The 21934-nt window shown below is 39.7% G+C and overlaps 1 protein-coding gene across 1 annotated transcript in view; it reads left to right on the top strand.

Moving 5' to 3' along the window:
- Positions 1–21934, top strand: part of TG (thyroglobulin) — a 145949-nt gene that overhangs the window by 115322 nt on the left and 8693 nt on the right. The window contains exons 42-45 of the mRNA XM_077781935.1: positions 356–520; positions 1263–1430; positions 9685–9866; positions 13654–13761. Coding sequence (XP_077638061.1) covers positions 356–520; positions 1263–1430; positions 9685–9866; positions 13654–13761 — 623 coding nt within the window. The remainder of the gene's footprint in view (positions 1–355; positions 521–1262; positions 1431–9684; positions 9867–13653; positions 13762–21934) is intronic.

Below are 21934 nucleotides of genomic sequence, written 5' to 3'. Positions count from 1 at the left end.
TAGTCTGCTCTTGTAAGATGGGCTCTCCATTCCCTCATGTGCCTCACAGCACCTCTTTGTATCTACTCAATGTTTCTCCTTCCACCAAAGTTTTCAGAAAGATTTCTGATTTGGTTCGACACATAATGTTATGACACTTAGAGCTTTTCCAAAATAACTGTGACAGAGCTGGAAACAGCCTAACTGACCCTTCGCCCCTTTGCCTTGATCTTTAGAACACACTTATTTTAATTTAAAAGCCAGGGTTTTATGTTCTGCAGGTGGAAGGATTTTTCTTTTAATCTTTTGTACCTGCACCAGGGAACCAGGTGTTCTGACAACATATGTTGACTGATATTGTGGGGTTTTTTTATAGGGAGGCTCAGCTTTTTCTCCAGCATCCATAATTACTACCAGGAGGGCACAGACCCAAGCAGCAGCCCTGGCTGAAGATGTGGGATGCCCTTCATCCACCAGTGAGGAAATTGTAGCCTGCCTTCGTCAGCTGCCTGCTCGTGTCCTCAATGATGCTCAAACTAAGGTACAACACAGCAAAGCATATGCCACTGGCAAGAAATCAAAAACTTTCCATTCACACAAAGCTGTGAGAAAGCTTAAAAAATAATTTAGTCTGAATCCTTGTGAAAGAGGAACTAGACTATTTTTGGTGGAAGGAAGTTGTTGTCCATGACATCCAGCTCTGAGCTGTGAATACTCACAATTTGATTCTCCTTTAGACTAAATTCCTATTACACTGCTTTAATAATGTCTTATGAAATAAATCTAAATATTGTTTTTTCCCTTCTTTCGGTTCCCTCTTGACTGTCCCTGGGTGTTACTCTAGAGGAGAGTCAAATGTCTGTAGCTTTAATAACAGAATTTATGCAGAAAATTAACCAGGGTGGGATGTCAGTGTTCAGTATTTGAAGTGAGAGGCTTGTGAAAGGTGCAGTATGAATAATTCTAAAGACGAATCTTTTACCCACAAATTAAAACACCCACCTGCAATAAATTTTCCAATGAGGACCAGCATGGAGTCAATCCTTAGTTTAAAACAGCATTTTTATGACTATAAGACCAACATTTCTCTTGGCCTCTTCAGTTTGTTTCACGTACTGAGACTGTCAGCAAAATCATTGTTTCCTGCACTTAGATTACCTGGTGACTTGTTCACTAGAAGGGAATCAGATAAGATGAATTAAGCATAAATAAAATACAATTTAAAGGATAAGCTGAATCAACTGTAGAATTCTTGCTCTTTTTTTTTTTTTTCCCCAACATAGCTGCTAGCTATAAGTGGCCCATTCCAGTACTGGGGTCCAGTGATGGATGGAATTTACCTCCGGGAACCTTTGGCTAAAGCCCTGCAGCGCCCTCGGCTTCGGAAAGTAGATCTGCTCATTGGAAGTGCTCAACAAGATGGTCTCATCAGCAGAGCCAAGGCAATTAAGGTAGGAAGACACTCACTGTTAATGAACTGATGCTATCACTGTGATTACAGTGATGACACTAATCACATGCAGCCTGGAGAGATCCTTTTTGATTTCTACAAGTTATGAATTAGGCTCCAGAGAAATATGCAAATGCATTGTCCTTCTCCAGCCAGTCTTGGTCAGGATGACTAATGGCATAATAACATATGTTGATTAATATTTCTGTGGGAGATACAAAATGGTAAGAGACCAGAAGTTATTCAGCATTTATGTTCTACTGTCTTTAAAATCTTATTTATATTTCAATCTCACAAAGATAAAAGCAACTAAAATATAAAGTTATTCACTGTGCAGCAGGATTAAATCAGCATTTTGAGGTTTTTTTGGCAACCTTTTCCTCTGTTGTTTCCTAGAAGTACATTTTCTTGTAAAGATGATTCTGACTATGGACTAGCTGTTACAAGGAGCAGCACTGGCCTGATGTGTCAGCCCCAGCTTCTCTATGCTGATAGCCAACAGCACATGGATAAATTTAATTTAGAATTAATGGCCCACCTGAATTAAAGTTCATATTATTTTTTACTCTCTATCAGAACTTTTCTGTTCTTTTTTCATTTTTTTCTCTTTTGCAATCAATTTCAAGAGAAAGTAATAGGAGAAATGTACAGAAGATATAGTGTAATGCTGGAGGCCTGCAGATAATGATCCAGACCCTCTGAGAGTGGAACAAACCTCAGTGACCTCATTACAAATCCTGTGATGAAGATTAGGAAGTGAAATTCTTTTCTTTACCACTATTTCTGCATATGACAGTTGTCTGCAAAATTGAGATGAAATTCCATGTTGTATTAAAACATTTTGCCACAAATCATGGTGTTGATGAAACGCACAAGTGCTAAATCCCAGCACTGTTAGACTGAAATAAAAAGAAAAAACACTTGCAACTGAGAGTTCAGTAGAAAAATCTTGCCTGTCTAAAAATAAAACCAGAAATATCTTTTTATTTAAAGGCTTACAGAAAATAAGATTGGAAGGGAATCAGTAAATTGGTGCAATTCAACCGTACGAAAGGGTCATATCTACTGATGATTTTTTTAATGCACATTTCCCTCTATTTCTATTTTCCTGTGGCTTCAGGCTTTTTTGGACTTGAGGGAATATGAATGCTTTGACCAGTCTGTATTCCTGTCTGGGTTGTTTTCTAAAAGACTTGCTGCAAGGTTGGAGTTTCCTGATTTCTCCCTTGTTGACACAGTTAGGGTATTAATTGTTGGGGAAACTGTAATGCTCCTTCCATCACTGAGCTACTTGTGAAGATGCAATCTGCAGGTCCTCAGCAGCATTTGTGTGCTAGCCATGACCATGTATGGTTGCAGTCCATCTGATTATGAAGTCCTGAATAAGCCATAGACATATTTAGCCACAGTGACAAAATCTAGTGCAGATGGTGGTTGTTACTTGGAAATTTGTACCCCATTTCCTCTGTCATAAATGTCATAAGAGATCTTTAACGTGTGCTAAATGTCCTCTCCCCACAATAGACCTCAGAGAAGGATTTGAAACAATCCACCCTGTATCCCAATCATCTGCATAATTAATTTTAAGGGTTCCTTTGAGGTAAGTCTCACTTACACCTCTCTAGGAATAGTCAAAGCTGGTTTTACTGGTACACTAAGGAGTGTGGGAAGGCTTAGCAGGTGGACAGAGCACTGAGCTGAACTTGGGAAACCAAGGCATAATTACTAGTTTGCCTTTGACTACATCCAAAGTATTTCATCTGTTCTAAAAAGAGACAACTAAACCTCCCTAGGATGAAAATCCACCTAGGGCTGTGTTTGTGTTCTGCAGAGAGATCTATGTATCTATTTCAGTAGACAAACACAACTGAAAGGTGCTCTGACAAGTGTATGGAATTGGTAAAGTCCTAATTTCTGTCTCTTTTAGGATGGCTGATGTCAGTGTAGACAGTGTGAAGAGTGAGGGGTAAAAATATTTAACCCCTGCTGACTTGCTCCACCACTTCCTGGGAATAACTCTGCTGGGTAATTCTGTCAAGGACTTGCTCTATTAATTCTGATTTCCCTTAGTACTGATCCTGTAAATGGTAAGGAGACACTTTTAGCCATTTGGATGTAAGCAAAGTTGAGACACTATGCAAATCGTATCACCTTAGATTGAAGTTGTATGCAAGGGTTATAAACTCTGCACTCTTCACGTAGAAGTGAGAGTGAAACTCTAGGCTGCAACCAGACCAGAAGGTGGAAAATCGAGTTGGCACCATGTTATTCTGTGGGATCTTACTTGGGTTGCTCTGGGTGTCTCTTCACTCCCACTGCAACACTGTGCTTGTGCCTGTTAAGGTCTTTGCTGTGAAAAATGAAACAGAAAGACAGAAGGCACCACCTATGTGCTAGCAAAACATTTATATTTTATTTGCTTACAGTTAAAGGTTGAGGTATCTCAGTGATGTTTGCAGCAGAGAGTATGCTCATGAAATGTCGATTTTGTGGCATTCACTGAAATGCTTATTCATGTGAAGTGAGCCAGATTTTTCACTTCCTGGAGCACTTCCTACGTATTTCCAGTGCAGCAATCACAAGGTTGAAACTGAGAAACAAAGAAGAGTTTGTTAAGGGAATGGCAAGTGGTACCATAATGCACTATTATGCGACCTATGGAGTGGTTAAGCCTGAACCCATTCACTGCAATTCCCATGGCACACCTTCAGGGAATATTAGGTTTGAGCAGTCATAGATTAGGGCATCTGAGCAGAAACCTCTAAAAATGCTGATTTCAACTTCCAATTGGACAAAAATTTTATCCCTGTCCTATATGTGATCCTCAGGTGGGAGGACCTAATGGCATTAAATTGATGGATTCACTCATGCCACTCTATGCCTGTGTTTATCTGTATCTGCATGGAGATCAGTATAGCCCAGACTGTATCCTCCATATGTTAAGCACCTACTGTGTAATCTCCACATTGAAAGGATGTACTTGAAAGACTAACGTTGTATTTCATGTGTTTCCTTTATTTTTCTTTCCCTCCTTAGTACAATCTAGTTGGATGCAGAACACAAATGAAGGACATAGGGAGTGGGTAGATAGAAATCTAGTTTATTTACTTCATCTAAGCAAACAGATCTGTGCAGAACAGAACTACCATCCTGCAATTTATTACAGTCAGTTAATTTCTTTATGGAAAACAGTATTCAGCAACATACAATGAGTGGTAGATACGTGAATATTTGTTTTAATGACCAGGGAGAAGTGTCTCCATAAATGCGATCAGTGAGGAGAATGGGCTGGACTCTTTATTTCATATTGAAACTAGTTAGAATACTTGGATACTTGGAAGACTCTGCTGAATGGTGGCAGGTCTTTCACCATCTTCTGTGACAGTGTTTGTCAAAAGTCATTTAAGGCCTAAGATCTGTACCTACACTGTTAGCATTATCACTGTTTCAGTTTGTCAAAAAAATACTTTTCCCCTTGGAATATATATCTATATATCTATATATATATATATATATATATATATCTATATATATATATAGATATATATATAGATATATATAGATATATATATATATATATATACTTGGTCTACCTACTACTACAATTTATTTTTAAGTAAAACACTGGGCCAGTTTTACTCATATGCTCTATAAGCTATTCTGCAGCAACAAGAATAGTAAGCAGTATTTAGCTCATTATTTAGGCAGTGTTTATGATGTTTTTGAATCATCAGAAGAGTATAAAGGGGTGTACGTGCTGCCTTTAATTATTTTCCTAAATAATTTTTTATAAAACCTGACTATAACTCTGAGGCCAATTTCTAATGCTTCTTTAAAATATTTTAAATATTTTGTCTTTTTCCTGTTTAATGAATTTTATTTTGAACATATTGCTTTGGTTTTGGCGGTCATGTTTAAGTCAGATGCTTTAATTATACTGTAGCCAAAGCAACTCTTGAGAAATTGTTTCAGGTTGTGCTATTTTATTGGTTTGAGGGATGAAAATTCTTATTATCTTACAAATGCTAGCTCTGTTAATCATCCATCTCTGCCTGTTGAGCTCTCTTTCATCTGAGTCAACACATCTTGAGGGCCTCAAAATATTACAAATTATTGCTGAGAAAACTCTGAAAATTGCAAAGTTCTGGGGGCATTTTGAAGACCACAGAAATTCATACATAGGCACCGTGAATCGTAGAATTGTAGAACAGAATCACTGAGTTGGAAGATCACTGAGTCTAGCTTGGGTCCCTGTATGGGACATCCCAGGAATCCCACCCTGTGCCTGAGAGCATTGTGTAAACACTTCTTGAAATCAGATGGGCCTGGGGCTGTGACCACTTCCCTGAGGAGCCTGTTCCAATGTTCAGACACCCTCTGGGTGAAGAACATTTTCCTGACATTTAACCTAATCCTCCCCTGACACAACTTCAGGTCATTCCCTTGAGTCCTGTCACTGTTCATGAGAGTGAAAAGATCAGTGCCTGCCTGTCCACTTCCCCTCACAAGGAAATTCCAACTGCAATGAGGTCTCCTCTCAGTCTCCTTTTCTCCAGGCTGAAGAGACCAAGTGACCTCAGCTGCTTCTCATATGCCTTCCCCTCCAGACCCTTCACCATCCTTGTGACCCTTCTTTGAATGCTCTCTAGAAGCCCAATGTCTTTTTTATATTGTGGTGCCCAAAAGTGCACAGAGTTCTTGAGGTGAGGCTGCCCCAGAGCAGAGCAGAGCAGAGCAGAGCAGAGCAGAGCAGAGCAGAGCAGAGCAGGACAATCCCCGCCCTTGCCCTGGCAGTTTAGTGTCATTGGCAAACATCCTTCAAATTCTGTGCCCAGGTCATTAATGAGGAGGCTGAAAAGAGCTGGGCCAAGGATGGAGCCCTGTGGAACCCTAGTAGGGACCAGTCACCAGCCTGCTGTCACCCCATTCCATACTCTCCTTGATGTCTGACCCATGACTCAGTCACTCACCAATCATGTATCACAGCTATTCAGGTGGAAGCTGGATGTTTTGTCCAGGATTGTGTGAGAGACAGTATCAAAAGCTTTGTTGAAATCCAAAGAGATTACATCTACTGGCTTTCCCAGCTAGGTGGGTTGCCTTGTCATAAAAGGAAAACAGGTTTAATGTGCAGGACTTTCTCCTCATGATGCTGTGCTGACTGAGACCAATGACTGTGCTGTCTTTCAGCTGTTTTTCAATACCTCCCAGAATAATCTCCTCCATAACTTTACCAGGCACTGAAGTGAGATTGACAGGCCTGTAGGTTCCCAGGTCCTCCTTGTCCTTCTTGAAAAATTGGGATAATGTTCACCAACTCCCAGTTAGCTGGAACCTCTCCTGACTCCCAAAATCATTGAGAGAAGCTTTGGAATTACATGAGCCAGTTCATTGAACATTCTCAGCTGAATCCCGTCAGGCCCTGTAGAGTTGTAGGGATCCAGCTGGAGCAGATCCCACACAATTTCAGTCAGCTGGGAGCTGATCATTCTCACAGTCATGGTCTTCCAGCTCAGGGCACTGAGGCCCTCATAGTCCATCATCAGTGTTGAAGACAGAGGCAAAGAATGTATTGAACATCTCTGCCTTGTCCATGTCCCTGTGGGGGAAGTGACCATTTTCATTCTGGAAATGGCCCATGTTATTTCTACACTGCATATTTGAAAAAGACCTTTTTATTGCTCTTCATATTTCTGGCAGCTTCATCTCCACTTGAGCTTTGGCCAAATGAATTCATGAATTCTCTCCCTAGAGTGGCAAGCAGCATTTCCGTATTTTTCCCATGTCACCTGACTTTGCTTCAACTGAGTCTGCACCTTCCCTTTTTACCTTATTTCCAAGAGAAGATCTCTGTCCAGCCAAGCTAGACTTCTACCTCTTCTCCTTGACTTCTGACATTAAATACCCAAGGCTGACCACACTGAGTCAGATGAAAGGGCTGTTCAGCACAAAATGCTGTTTTCAGCAGTGATTAAAAGAGGCTGCTGTAAGATTAGGGTAAGCAAATCTGATACTTCTGGTAAAAACTCCCCAAACCTCTAGCACTTTACAGCTCAGAGACTGCCTATCCTGAACTGATCTTTCTGTATTTAATAACTACCAAATTATTTTGTTTGGTTGCTTTTTTTAAATTAAAAATCATTAATGAAACTTAATTTTCACCAATTTTTGGCATTTGCAAAACATTTGGCAGGGAGTTTGTCACCTTAACCATATGTTGGTGTATGATGATCCATTTCCTTCTCTGTGATCTTCAGCCATAACCTTTATTTCATACTTGACCATTGATAAGAGTGTGATGGATAAGTTCCTAGGTTACAAAATCAATACCCTAAGGTTTTTTCACCTTGTTTCTCTCTGGTTTAAGTATCCATGACAAAAGTAGAACGAGTTAACAAAACCCTTTTAGAAATCCAACAAAATGAAAGCACTATATGAAAGTTGCTTGTATGGGTTGATTTATACACAAGAGACTGGACTTTGCTCTGCTACATAAAAGTGTTTTTTCTTATCCACACCTGCTAACCCCAGTCTTCAAATGAGAGATTCTTAACTAAACAAAGCAATGCTTCTGCTGCTTAGTAGGAACCTGAACTGATATGTGCCAAAGCTGCGATGGAAAAATTGCTTTTGAATTCAGTGAACTTGCAGTCAGGTCTTCAGTGAGCATTTCTATTTCCTGCAGAAGAATATGCATGTCCTTACTAGTTTTAAGATGAATGATTTTGCAGGCAAGAGTGCTGTGCAGTTTCATATGTGGCATTTGTGCACATGAATTGTCAGGAGTGAGCTCCTCATTTTTTTGGAATACAGCTATATTACTAAAGCTGGCACCACATGACTCTTTCACATTGCATGGGCTAAAATCCAGCAAAAAAAGAATCTGTTAAAAATACAAGGCAAATTGACAAGATTTTCTTGGACCTTGGGATACTTGGTAGAGTTTTCAAATCCCTTAAAATCACTTATTCTAAATGCACAGAGTGTTAGAATACTAAGGACTTAACTTCAGCACAGAGGGACTTATTTTCCACCTTTAATTTCTGTGAATCTACTGAAAAGGTATAATTCCATCTGTACTTTCTGTAGAGGGTTGTGGAAAGACCTTCTAGCAGCATGATGAAAACCAGCTGTGGGCCATCAAAATAATATATTAAGTAAAGCATCTACAGTAACTAAACTGGGCAGACACTGGCCTAGTTTGCATCAGACTGACTGCTCAAAAGAATAGAGATGGTTTGTTAAATCTTTTTCTCTGGAGTTCTTATCCAAGTTTCAACCAATATGCACCTGTATAATGCCCTCTTTAGAAAAAGGACTTGATGCACAGAAAAGTTCAGTGTAGGCTTTCATTTTTTCATCAAGTTATTTTGTTTCTGAAATTGATTTTTTTTTTTTAAAGTCAAAAGTTTCAATTGATAACATGAAAACTTACTCAAAGAAAGAGGTGTTGAAAAATTCCAGCAGTCTTTAGCTTTGGTAAAAATATGTTTGGAATACACAGTTTGGCATAGAAGGTGGTCACTGTGACATGGGTGCTTTGCTCTGGGGAACATGCCTTTATGTTAGGAAAGGTCACAGTTCTCAGGAAAAAGGGCATTTCCCTGTTGGTTTCTCTGAAAGGCCCTAAGGATTATGAAGTTTGAAAATCATGGCTGTTCCTTGCATTGGAATTTGAAGGAACAGAATTTTTCTTCCAGGTCTAAGGCAGATATTATTCCAGACAGGACCTAAATTTGGAACTTGGAGCAGTCATGTTCCTTTGTGGGTGTTCTCAGAAGAGGAAGAGTGACACAGCCCATGCAATGGCCCACACAACATGTTTCTCCCTGCAATTTTCAAAATAAAAGAACAGTAAATCCCTCTCTCTCCTCTAGTTTTCCTTCCTGGAGATCATCAGAAAGGCAGCCCTGGGCACATACGCAGTGGAGGATTGTCCCTGGGAACCCCTTCTGTGAGAGCCAGCAAGATTTCTGTACTATTAGAGCTCCACTGGCACAGCTTGGTACCTATGATTTGGACCTACTAGATCAGGGTTTCTGTACTATAGTGTGTCCAGAGGAAACCAATATTTCTCATTGGTGACAGTTTTGGGAAAGCAAAAGTAGGACTGTCCTCTACTCAATCCTCTAGGAATGAGAGATTACAGCAGAGAGGACTTGTTCCAGCAGAGGGAGATCTGAGCCTACATTGTTCCTAAAAAAAATTATATTTTGATTTTGTTTCTGAATTCCATGTATGCACTTTTTTCTCAGAAATTTGAAGAAAGTCAAGGAAGAGCCAACAGCAAAACAGCCTTTTATCAGGCTCTGCAAAATTCACTAGGAGGAGAAGAGTCCAACTCATTAATTGAAGATGCAGCTACGTGGTATTACTCCCTAGAACACTCAACTGATGATTATTCATCCTTTTCCAGGGCGTTGGAAAATGCCACCCGGTAAGAAAGCCATCCTAGTACAACTGTGTGATTGGAGTTGAGCAAAGCTTGTTTTGCTTATCTAAAATGAATATTTCTATTATGAAAAACTTGAGAAATTCTTATGCAAATGAACAGAAAATGGGGAATATTATTTCATTTTCTGCGAGGTTTCCAATGTCATTGGTAAACAGAAATGGAACTGATTTTTATGCCTTGTGAAAAGTTTGACATGTCATTCTAGAACTGGATATTGAGTTCAGACTACTAATACTTCTTTTTGCATTTTCATGTCATAGATGTCTGGGTTGCTGTGTATCAACAGTTCCTTGAGTTGTCTCATCCCTTTGACAGTAGAATAGTCTGCCTTTTATTCCCAGTCCCCTAATTATATAGTCAGATACTTTTCCTTGATGGTCAAATTTGAAAACTTTGATTTCAGCAATTACAATATTTTTTTTTAAATTATGAAGCCTGCAAAACACATTTATTCACAATGTCAGGCATGACTTGAAGCCATTTCCTCTTGCTTGTTACTTAGGAGAAGAAACTAATCCTCACCTCACTACAGCCTTCTTTCAGGCAGTTGTAAAGAGCAATAAAGTTCCCCTTGAGCCTTTTTTTCTCTAGGCTAAACACCCCCAGCTCCTTCAGCTGCTCCTCATCAGTCTTCTGCTCCAGCCCCTTCCCCACTCCACTGCCCTGCTCTGGACAGGCTCCAGCACCTCATGCATGTCAGCAGAGGAATGAGGAACTTGCCTGCAGTAAATGCCCTCCCATCCTTTGCATTGAAACATTGCATGGACCTTTGGGAGGTGGAAGTTGAAAACTTCCTATTTTCTGCCTCTGAGCAAATTCAGGGACTGGATTTGTAAGTGAAACTAATTTTCCAGAAATTAATAAAAAAAATTATTTCCCTATTCCTGTCTCTGCTTTATGAGCAGATTCATTGTGAATGCTCTTTACTTTTTTAATGGGATGTAGCTTATAAACTGGTGACATGAATCCTAATGGGCCTGTCCAAGATGTCCCACCTGTGTTCTGAACTGAGCCATCATAGCTACAGGCTGCTGGTATCTGCACACTCAGTGTTTTCTGTCCCACTGTGAGCCTCTCCACAGCACCTCAGAGACAGGATTTTCCTTTTATTCTTCTATCAGAGCTGCAGAACATTGCTCTGGGAGAGCCTTAGGGAGCAAGAGAGGAACAGGAGCCAAGATTCTCTGCGAAACATCTGATTCAAAAAGAAGACAGCAGCTTCTGGGTGGTCCAGGTGTGCTGGTGCACCAAGGTCATGCAGGAAACAAGCCTGAGGGTTGTGGGATGAGCTTTGTGCCATTTATCAACTCACACATCTTGCCACATTTGTCCTCCTTTGTAGCCTGTCCCAGGGATGGGCCTCCCATCAGCACGACACTGGGGCCATTGCCTGCAGTACATGTAGAAGCACTGTGCTTCATGGGCATCAAAGCCAGAACTTGTCTTCAGTCTCCTATCACCACTGTTACCCCTGGGGAGAAATCCTTTAGATCAGTGAGGTTTTAAGCTATAATAAACCACTGTAGGACTTACATATTAACCATTCTTCCCATCCAGAGAACCCTCTAAAAGGAGCTGTTATAACACAGGGCTGTCACATTTGATCACTGGCATTCAGCCCAGGGCTCAGTGTGGTGCAAACATTGACTTTTGCAAAGCTGCAAGGGCTGGCACACCACACATTTCCAGCAGGAATGGGATACACAACACATTTCCAGCAGGAATGGGATACACCAGCAGCTCCTCAGGCTTGGCAGCCTCCTGGGTGTAGGGATTACCTGCTCCTTTACTATATGAGGCAAGTACCTTGGCTAAGGAGTGAAGTGAATGGCTTATTCCTGGCCAAGCAAAAGGATGAGTAGTGAGACCAGGGCATCTGATGATAATGCTTTGCTTCAAACACTTTGGAAATTACTCCAGCTACAGCAGAAAGTGAGGTGAAACAGTAGGTACAGAATGAGAGTCACCTATATCAGCATCCCATACATGGTGGAGAAAACAGCGGATTGGTTCTAGGTTTTTTGATGTTTGGTTGGTTGGTTTGGTTTTGGGTTATTTCTCCTTAGTTTTGTTTCGTTTTAACAAAAACTTACTACCAGCATAGATGTGTAAGCTAAGAAAAGTTTTATGTAAGGAATTAACTGCTAAAGTTTTAAGAGAATTACCAAGTGTGATAAAGCAACATAAGTGGTTGTTATAAACTACATACAGTGTGCCTATTTTGTGGTTTTAAAATAATTCTACTTTTAAATTTGTTTTAGCTGCAATTTTATGGTATTTTTTTCCCAAGTGTAAAATTAGCTTAATTTTCTTTCTCATTCTTTTTTTTTTTTTTTTTTTTTTTTTTAACTCTGGCATTCTATGCTTGTAAGAGGCAGTAGTTTCGTTTTTGTAGTTACTATGTGTTTAGGTTTTTTCTCTACTTCCTCAGAATAGCTGACTTTTTTCCCACCCACAAAACCAATTGAGAATCCATTTTAAATGGTGAAATGTAGCTCAAAGCATTTCTTGAGAGCTATTGCTCTCCCCAGACTCCTGGTTTTCAAAAACCATCTGCTTTTCTAAAGCCCCATGCTGGTAGGCATGTGAAGAGCAGTAATTTTTGTTTCATTTGGGTGTTGTCAACCATAACTGTCAAAGAGCCCTGTGGTCAGTCAGCCCAAAGCTTGTGGCCTCAAAGATGAGCTTAAAATAAACTCTGCTGAACCAAGATAGCTACCCAAACAGTGTCTTTCATAACCATACTAGTTAAAAATAGCAAATTGTTTTCATGCTTCTCTGATGCTGTTCGTTTTTGCACCAGTCTTTTTTTTTTTTATTAACTTACCAAGTCTCAAGAAGAAGCTGCTGTTTCAGATTCACTAAACTGAGAATTGAAACCTTTTACTTCCTCAGCAGCTATGTTTGTGTGCACTCACCTAGGTAAAGGTATATAAACACCCAAAGCACGTGCTGAGTCCTCAGGCACAGAAGAACAGGGAGTGGGGGTGCATGTATATATAATATTGCCTTGAGGAATCACGGTGAATTATATTGCAGTAAGGTCTCCTCTCTTCTACCTGTCCCTCTTGAACCACTCATTTTCTTCCACCTACTGCTCACCCCACCTTCCAGCCCCCCTTCTTGGGGCAAAGGAAGGCAGGAAGGTTTGGATACATTTGCTTCACTTGTGCCTTTTACACCTGGTGTTAAATTGACCACTGGACCTCCTCATTGCACTATTATTGGTTAATCTTCCTCTCCCATACATATTGCAACAGGAATTCCATATTGATAAGCCCTGCAGGTTATCTTCAAAAGTGGTCTCTTACCTCTTCCAAGTTTGGGAACTCTACCCAAGAAATCACTCATACAAATTCAGAAATTATATTATTGATCCTTAAACTAAGAAATACATAAGAACTTTTATTAGATGCCATCACAACCTAGTGGTGCCAGAAAGAACTTTAAACTACTATAACCATGAGCCCTCATAACCTAGAATAAAGTGGGATTGGGGTTTGTTTGTCAGAATATTTCTTATGTGTCAGATCTAGTTGGTTTACTATCATTGTTCAACACTCCATAAAACAGCCCTTATAGTGAATTCTAAGTAGTACTAGTCTTGTAGAGAGTGAATGTGGTTTCCTTCAGTTGATTTGAAGACAGATATGAGCTGGTTTGGAAAATTGAAGTAAACTATTGAGATAGAGATCTGTTGCTTGTGGGTGTTCTTCCCTTTTTTCCTTTACTCAGCTGTGTCTGTTCTCTGCTCCTCCTTTTTTATCAGTGACCAGTTTATCACATGTCCCATCATAAACATGGCGAATTACTGGGCTGCTGCCTCTCAAGGAAATGTCTTCATGTACCATGTACCTGAGAGCTCCTCACAGAGCAGGTAAGGAGATGGATTTTATTGGATTTAGAGTTTGTAAAACCAGAGCTGTCTGCTTGGGCATGATGAATAGATGTAGGTACATCAAATAAACAGTTCAGATGAGCAAAGGAGGGATTGGTCTCTAATAAATTCTTTAACTATACAGGAATGCTTTTTCTGAACTGAGGCACTTCCCATTAGATATCTAAATTGAGTTTCCCCTTTCCAACTTGCCTACCCTGACCAGTTCCAAAGCTAGCCTTTCCTACTCTGCATCTGATAAATGTCCCACAAAGAATCAGAATTTGGTCCAAGTCATCAGGAGTCCATGGCTCTCAAGATAAATGTGGTATCGTTTTCTAATTACTCAGCATTAATTCAACACTGCCCTTTTCTGAGGTCAGTGCAGTTGTATTCCAGTTGTACTGACTGGCCTTTAGTGTGGATGAGCTCAGGGATTTATTCCTTCCTGTACTGGCACTAAGACTGGTGTTCTGCTGACAGACTGTCTCATGGGAAGAAAAATATTTTTGCATACAAGCGCTGGGGACTCAGACTCTGTGTCATCCTTCATTTTAGAAGCTTACTTGATAGATTGTCAGCAGGACAAGCTGTATTATATTTTAGGCAGAAAGGCCTAAGTGGCTGTGGGAGATGCAATGTCTTGTTGGGCACAGAACAATCTGGTAGACAGAGGCCTTTAAGGTGACCTTCCCTGGCTTTATTTTAGACCCAGCCCTTTGCAGAAGTCAGGAAGAGGGGGATGTTTGCAGGCAGTGGTCAGCACTTTGGGCTGCCCTGTGACTCCCCAGAGTGACTCCTCCTCTCAAAGGCTTAGTGACCAGAAACTGCAGTGACAGTGGCCCCTTCTGTTCCCTGAATCCACACACAGGGATGCTTATCCTCATACTGCTTCTTTATGAGGAAGCCCTGCTTGTTCCCAGCCCCCTGGACTGCCCCTCACCTCTCTCCTGGAAGGCTTTTTGAGACCTTTTCCTTGTTCTCAAGCTTCCTCCAAAAGGGCTCAGGGGAGGGATGGTGGGTTCCTACTGGCACCATTTGATCCTGTGAAGGTCCCTGCAAACTGCCCGGGTTTTTTCCCTTCCTGATAATATAGTGAAAAAGCATTTGAAAGAAGCCAGCCCAGATCTAGGTTACAGATGAAGGCCATTATGCTGTGGTAACACAGGCTTGCTTTCTTTTTAACTGAGAGGTTAATCCTCAGGGAGCCGTTGTTTCTCTGGCAGCTCCAGCGGGAATGTTCTCAGTGTTCCATTTGGCTACTGATAGGCCCAGATAAGGGATTTTTACAAGGCTCCAAACAGGGCTGAGCTACAGTATGCCAAAAATCCAGCCACACAAAAAGAAGAGATGTGTTCTCAAATGAGCCAGCAAGTTTTTTTTCTTGCTTTGGAGAATGATAGTGACCCAGCCATCTACAATTAGATCTTATTTGTAAGTAGATTAAATAGTAGTTATAGAGCTCAGACTCACTGGCTTTGAGGCAGTGATTTTGAATTGATAAGAATTTTCTCTTCTATCAAGCCCTATTTAAGATTTCTTTTGTGCTGATGTTATTTAGCTCTCCTCAAGCTCTTCTTTGCAGCAATAGTTTTCATAGCATGTAGCTACACATTTTAATCATATTTATGTTGACACTGGTGTTCTAGGTTAATTACTTTAAATTTAGTGAAAAAGTTATTGGTTTGCTTTTTTATAAGAACAAACAAAGCCAGGATGCTGTCTGAAACTTGCGGGAACATGAGGCAGAGGGTCAACTGCCTTAAGTTACTTGCAAGGAGAAATGGCCCAACTTGGTATGCTGCATGGTATTCTTACTCCTTTAGTCTTTATTTATCCTAAGTGCCATTAATATAAATGCTGAAGAAAAAAGCTTGAAAAGCAAGCACTTAACAGAAGTTGCAGAATTCAGCTTGTCTGTGTATGAAAGAATTTCATTTGTCACTACAACATGTCTATTTATGAAGTGATACCCTTGTTTTCCCAAGGGACCCCATACTAGGTCCTCTGCTAAATACACTACAAGTATTTTATTTAAATATTGTCATTCATTCAATCATTCATTCATTCATTCCTAAATGAATCTTCCTTTATTCTTCATCCCACTTTGCCATGTCACCCTCTCCAGAGCATTCCCCCCTCCATTCAATGCAGGTGCATTGCAGCCCCACTCATGCCAGTGCTGTGGTGCTGTTGAGGGAAGGGGCTTCAAATGAGAGTGGCTTTGACTTCTAAAAATGGAAAACCTTCAAGAATCGAGAACCAACAAAACAGTTCTTGGGAATATTATCAGTGATTTATCTTAGCAGACTAAAACCAGTGATATCCATGAAACAGCCTTCATAGAATATATAGACTAATCTTGGGGAAAGATCTGGCAACCATGCCCCCAGCTTCCAAGAGACTTCTGTGACCACTGGAATAGAGTCCTGACAGTTCTCAAGTTGTTCTTTGAAAACTGTGACTCCTGGGGGTGGGGGGAGCAGAGGCATGTACTCTCCCATATAACCTACACCTTAGGCTGGAAGGCAGGACTTGTGGCTGTGACCTTGCTCAGCAGAAGTGAGAACTGAACCCTGCAAACATTCTGTTAAAGGTCTGAATAGCAGAACCCTGTTGGAGCCATTTCTTTGTGTTAATGAATGCAAAGTATGATTTGCACATGGTAGTCATGTACAGGTTATTCTGTGAGTGCACACACTAAATCAGATGCCCTCATTTTTGTAGCTGGAGGAAAACCTCATTAGACATTCCTGATCACTCATAGGCTTTTGATAGAATAATGATTTCTCAACAAGTAAAAATGGGAATTTTTTTAGTGTTATGTCCATAGGGTAACATAAAAGATAAAATAATGAGGGTTTTTTACTTTGGTGTCTAAAATATTCCTAAGAAGTCAGTTTACACAGGAGATGGAACCTTCTCTCTTTGTGTTTGCAATCTGTATCATAATGATAATATAATTATATATAATCTATGATAATTGCTAATGGCTACCTCAAAGGAATATTGGAAAAAGTACATTAAAATAATGTTTATGTAATTAAAACAGTGGAAGACTATTTATTCTTAGACAAAATATTCTGTCTGAGAAAATAGACATTCACTAATTAGATAAGGCACCGTGTAGCAACACATTCTTCAATTTCTACTTTGTCACCTCTCTCCTACTTTATGTGTCTCCCAAAATGTAACAGAAAAGAGACTAAAAATGCAGGGATGAAAAAAGTACTGGTATTTCCTCTTGTTTCACTTAATAACTAACAGCAAGATAAACAAGACAGAGGGAGAAGTCAGCTAGTAAAGACTGACTCAACCACAATGATGCAAAGTAGACAAAAAATTATTAAGCAGGGAGGAATTTTTGCCAGTAAAAGTAAATTAGCCAAAATTTGTCTCTCAGCTGGATGTTTCTAAAGTGTATACACATACACACACACATTCAAGCTTGTGTAAAGGGTAGGGTTAAAACAAGGGTAGGGTTAAAAAGCTTGCTCTAAGTTGATGTCTATGACATATGTGGAAAATCACATAAAACCATGAACTGACAGTTTTTGTATAGACGAATGGATCCTGCAGAGAGCAAAATAATATCTCCTTCCACGTGGTAGCATTCTCCTGAGCTTGGCATGACACCATGTCTGCTTTAGTCTTCAGTTCCCATTTGAATGAGGAACCAACTCCCACATTAATAATCTGTGGTAAAAATATATACATGACCCAGCTGCCATTTTCTCACTCTCTCTTTGGGAACACTTAGGCCTTGGAGTAAACATTTATTCTAAACAATGTAGGAGGAATGTGACTGCTCAGCACTGCCTAGGATTAGCGAGGAGAACTGGAGGATAGCTTTAGGTATGGTAAAGAAATGTGTGATAGGAGAAGTATGTTTTGACAAGGATAATATTATTAACTGTACAAAGATTTGCCTTGTTAACTCTTCAAGAGGTTTCTGGGTGATTTTTATGTATTCTATTGAAGAAGCACTTCTTGCCATGCCAGCACAGTTTCCAAGTCACATTGTGATGCTAAATTTTCTGTCTTAAAGATGGTGCTTAAAATTCAGTGCTGTGCCCAATGAGGGGGGCTGAGCATCATCAGCAGCAGGATGGAAAAGCATCAAACGGAGACTTAATGAGGCTTTATCCTCTAGTCATTAACATCACCATAATAATCATCATAAAAAATTTCTTGATTTTGCATGGGACAAATTCACCCAAGGCTAATGAGCTGCTGCCTTTTTGGAGTAATTTTGGTTGGGGTTGTCTTTACCTCCTGACTCTGGTGTATATTAGTGTGAGTTATTAAAAGGCTGCTGTGTGCCAAGGCTCACATAGTTGGCTGGGTTTCAGTGACACTTCTTAAGATTCCTGTAACTGAGGGCGAGAACTCCTGACTGATAAAACAAAAAATGTTTGTGTATAAACCCATTCAACTATGTGGAGTATTCTTGGTTTCTATTTATTATGGATGCGGCAGGAATTCTGGCTATACTTAATAGCTCTTCAATTAAAGGAGATTTTTCTACTCTTTTCATTCCACAGCAATTATATCCTATCCCTGTCCTTTAATCCATCCATTACTTGCTGTCCCCTTGATGCTGTCCTCCCATCTGTAGCTGTTCCTCCATCAAACCAGCACCCCACAGGTTGGGGACACATTTTGGTCAAACTGAATGCTGTGCTGGCAGACAGGAGATTGCCTCTGGCCTTCAAATAAATGATCTAAAACTAGTAGGCAAATAAATTACCAGTGGGGTGGTGACAAGATGCATATTGTTCCATAGCTGGGCAAGCACCACAATGGCCTATGTCCACCTGCTGCAACAACAGCTTGTCATTGTGCTCTATATCCCAGTCTCTACTCCCAGCCATCTCCTAAAAATTGTTGTTTTGGAAGTGCTTCTCATTCCTTTGGCCTTTTCTACTACTTTGTGCCAGCTGCAGCTATGAAAACACCGTCCCAGTGATACAGCCACATCATGCCATTCTCAACTCTTTGCAAAGTTCCTCTGCTTCTAAAGCCTTGGGGTCTGGACAATTTGTTTTTTCTTCCTGTGAAGTAGTTTAGAGGCCTTTGTAATTCAGTAGATTTTTCCAGGTCTTGTAAATTAGTAATAAGTCTGCAAAGGCAAAGTAGTCCGCTCAGAAGAAGCAGAAAAATCTTTAAATGAGCCAAAATTCAGCTGAAAGACTCAGGAAATATGACAAAGCAATTTTGGAGCTCCATATGCTGTGATGGCAGTTCCCATCAAATGTAATCTACAAGATAAGCACTAAGTCAGTGCATATTGAGCACCATGTTCTCCTTGGTGATCTAGGGTATTTGGATGTACACATCACCTTTTTCTGGAAATTCATCCATTCATTCAGCTGAAGAGTAGCCATTCAGAACAAACAAATGAATTTCTGTCTCCCAAAAGTCCAATCAAGTGTCAGCATGCCAATTACTAGATCTTAAATACAGCAATTCCCTGGCAGATTTGTGTAATCTGTGTTCTTTAAGAGTTCTGACAAGTTGATAAATGTACTTCCTTTCTTCCTGCCTTAAGATCTATGATATTTTATTTCAATTAGTGTGAGTTTTGAATTTACTATCTGCTATTTCAGTTTTATTTTCTTTAATTGGCACAGCTATAATGCAAAGTGGAACATTGTGTGTGTTGGGAGTAATTCAAGTGGAAAAGCACAGCAAACTCTATAATATTTTTGCAAATCACATGTATCTATAGGGCTTTTTTGGTACAAAGGTGGATAAACTTGGCAGTTTAATCCTGTTAGGAGTTAAGCTTTTTCCATATGTCCTGATTTTCCTGAAAAGAAGAAAGCAAAATGTTCATCTGTTTTTCACATCATTTCCCCCATTTGTTTGGCAGGAGTTCAGGATGAGAGGAGACACAATGAGCCAAATGCATCCCTAGAACTGCAGAGGTCACACCAGGCCTCATATTGGCTCACTGAACTTCTATAAATATCCAGCTATCCTTTGATTAGTTTTTTCTCCCTGCAATCACATACCATTTCCTTTCATAAAATATGTGACTGTATATAATTTTAAAATTATTTTTTCTTGGCATACAAATGAACATTTCAGTTCAAGCAAAGTGCAGGGTTGGCAGGCTGCTCCTCTCACATGACATGGATGGGACAATGGCTTTTCAGGATACTGCATATGCAAATATACTCTGGAAAAATCTGCTGGTATTAATGTGAAGATAATGCAGATGGGTGCAATTTTAATTGCACATTTAAGCATATTTAATATTTTCAACAGTTCTTACAAAAAATAATTTTAAATGCATTTACTGAAAATAAAAACAGAATGGGGGCAGAAGGGCACACAGGCAGTAGCCCATTTTATTTAAATCATATCCTCTTCTCCTGGGACAGAGTGGTTATGAAATCCTATTTCAACTCAAATCAGCAGGAGATTTATGAGCAACCTATGATTCTGGGTTTCATCTGTACTGTTCAAGTCACTCAGCATGTAAATAACCCGTTCTCAGCAGAGCCAAGTGACACTGAAGAGGTGGGGATTTTTACCTGCCCAGTGATAGGCATGTCCTTGCAAATGGGATAGTGAACAGGGCCTTGATTGTGAGGCTGGGAACTGAAAGCCATGATCTCTTCTGTAACACAACATCTTTCACAGAATTGTTAGAATGAGCAGTTACTCTCACAAAAGTTTACATTAAAGGACAAATTATTTTCTTATCTCAGCAACCTGTCACAGATTGCCAACATCTGCTTTATTTGGTGACTGACATGAGTTTGAGTACAATGTTTGTTCTGCATTTCTCAGGTGATCACTGGTAATTCTAGCTGAACTCTAGATAGTTATATCTATCTTGTTATTTTAAAATTTAAATGATTGAATAGCAGTGGGAAGTTTGGTGTTTTGGTATCATATAGGATATCATTAGAATTTTGAGGTAATTTACGTTGGCTTCTCTCTCTGTGTGGAGGTTTAAAAAGGAACCAAAAACTACATTAAGGCAACTAAGAATAGAAGCTATGACTCAAAATGCTTTGAGATAAATTGATACTAGTTGGAACAGAGAGTAAGGACTATTTTTAAATGAAAGGAAAAGGAGAAATATTAGGCTAGAGTAAGTCATTAATCATTAAAATGAGTTTCCAGTATGAAATAATTAGCCAGACCTAGAACAAGGACAAGGTTCAAAATGAGATCTATGTCCACATTTGCTATGGATCACACTGTGAGGTCCCTGCAGCCTCAGCTCTGAGTTGTACATTCAGTCCTAACATAGCATGGTAATCTGCCAGATCATATTCTTCTGTTCTGACTGCCCTGATTATTGATTGCCAGTAATGACAATTCCATTTTGCAAACAAAGTTTTTGAGGATTTCTGAATTGGGGTGGTGGTGGTGAGGTAGTTTGGTTTGGTGGGTTTTTGTCTGGTTTTATTTGTTAGTTGTTGATTTGGCTTGGTTTTTTTCTGTTCCAAAATCTTGTGATAAAAATTTTAACTTCATCTCTTGGACATGGGGGCTTATATCTATGCTCTGTTTGATTTGGAACCAGAATTTAAACCAAATCAACCATAACCAGGGTGGTTTTGTTCTAAATTCTGTTTTATTCATCTTTTAATTTTCCCTGTTGAAACTGTCCTTTGTATGTGAAAGTAGCCACAGCTCTGTAGAGGGAGAAGTGAAGTATCTGATGGCTGAGTAATCTCTTTCTGTCTTTCCTACTTGGAAATTTAAATGGAAAATCCATCTTTGGTTTAAGGAAAATTTTCTCAGGACCTATACCTTCCCAATTAAATGGCTTGGCACGGGAAAATAAAAAATCCCAGCAAATGATATTTCAGGGCCTGCTGTTAAATCGTTGGTTATGAATGTCACAGAGTTTCTGATTTTACCATCTATTTTTTTGTAAACTGGACTCCAGCAGCACTTCACTTCTGAGGTGAAGTAAGAATTCCCCAGGGAGATCTCATTTTAGTGTTAACAAAGTCATAGGATCTGGCTTCTATCTTCCTCATGGCTTACTTTACTGGTCTGACAAATGAAAAGAGCTGTGAATCTGTTTTTTAAAATATTGACATCTTAAAAAACAAAGCTATACAGAGAAGATCTGAAGAGCCACCTTTGCACAAAGTACTGCTCCTGTAAAGTCACCAAAGCCAGGATTTCATCCTTACACATA

This window comes from Lonchura striata, chromosome 1 (assembly GCF_046129695.1).
Source record: "Lonchura striata isolate bLonStr1 chromosome 1, bLonStr1.mat, whole genome shotgun sequence".
Classification (NCBI taxonomy): domain Eukaryota; kingdom Metazoa; phylum Chordata; class Aves; order Passeriformes; family Estrildidae; genus Lonchura; species Lonchura striata.
This window is presented reverse-complemented; position numbering and strand designations above follow the sequence as displayed.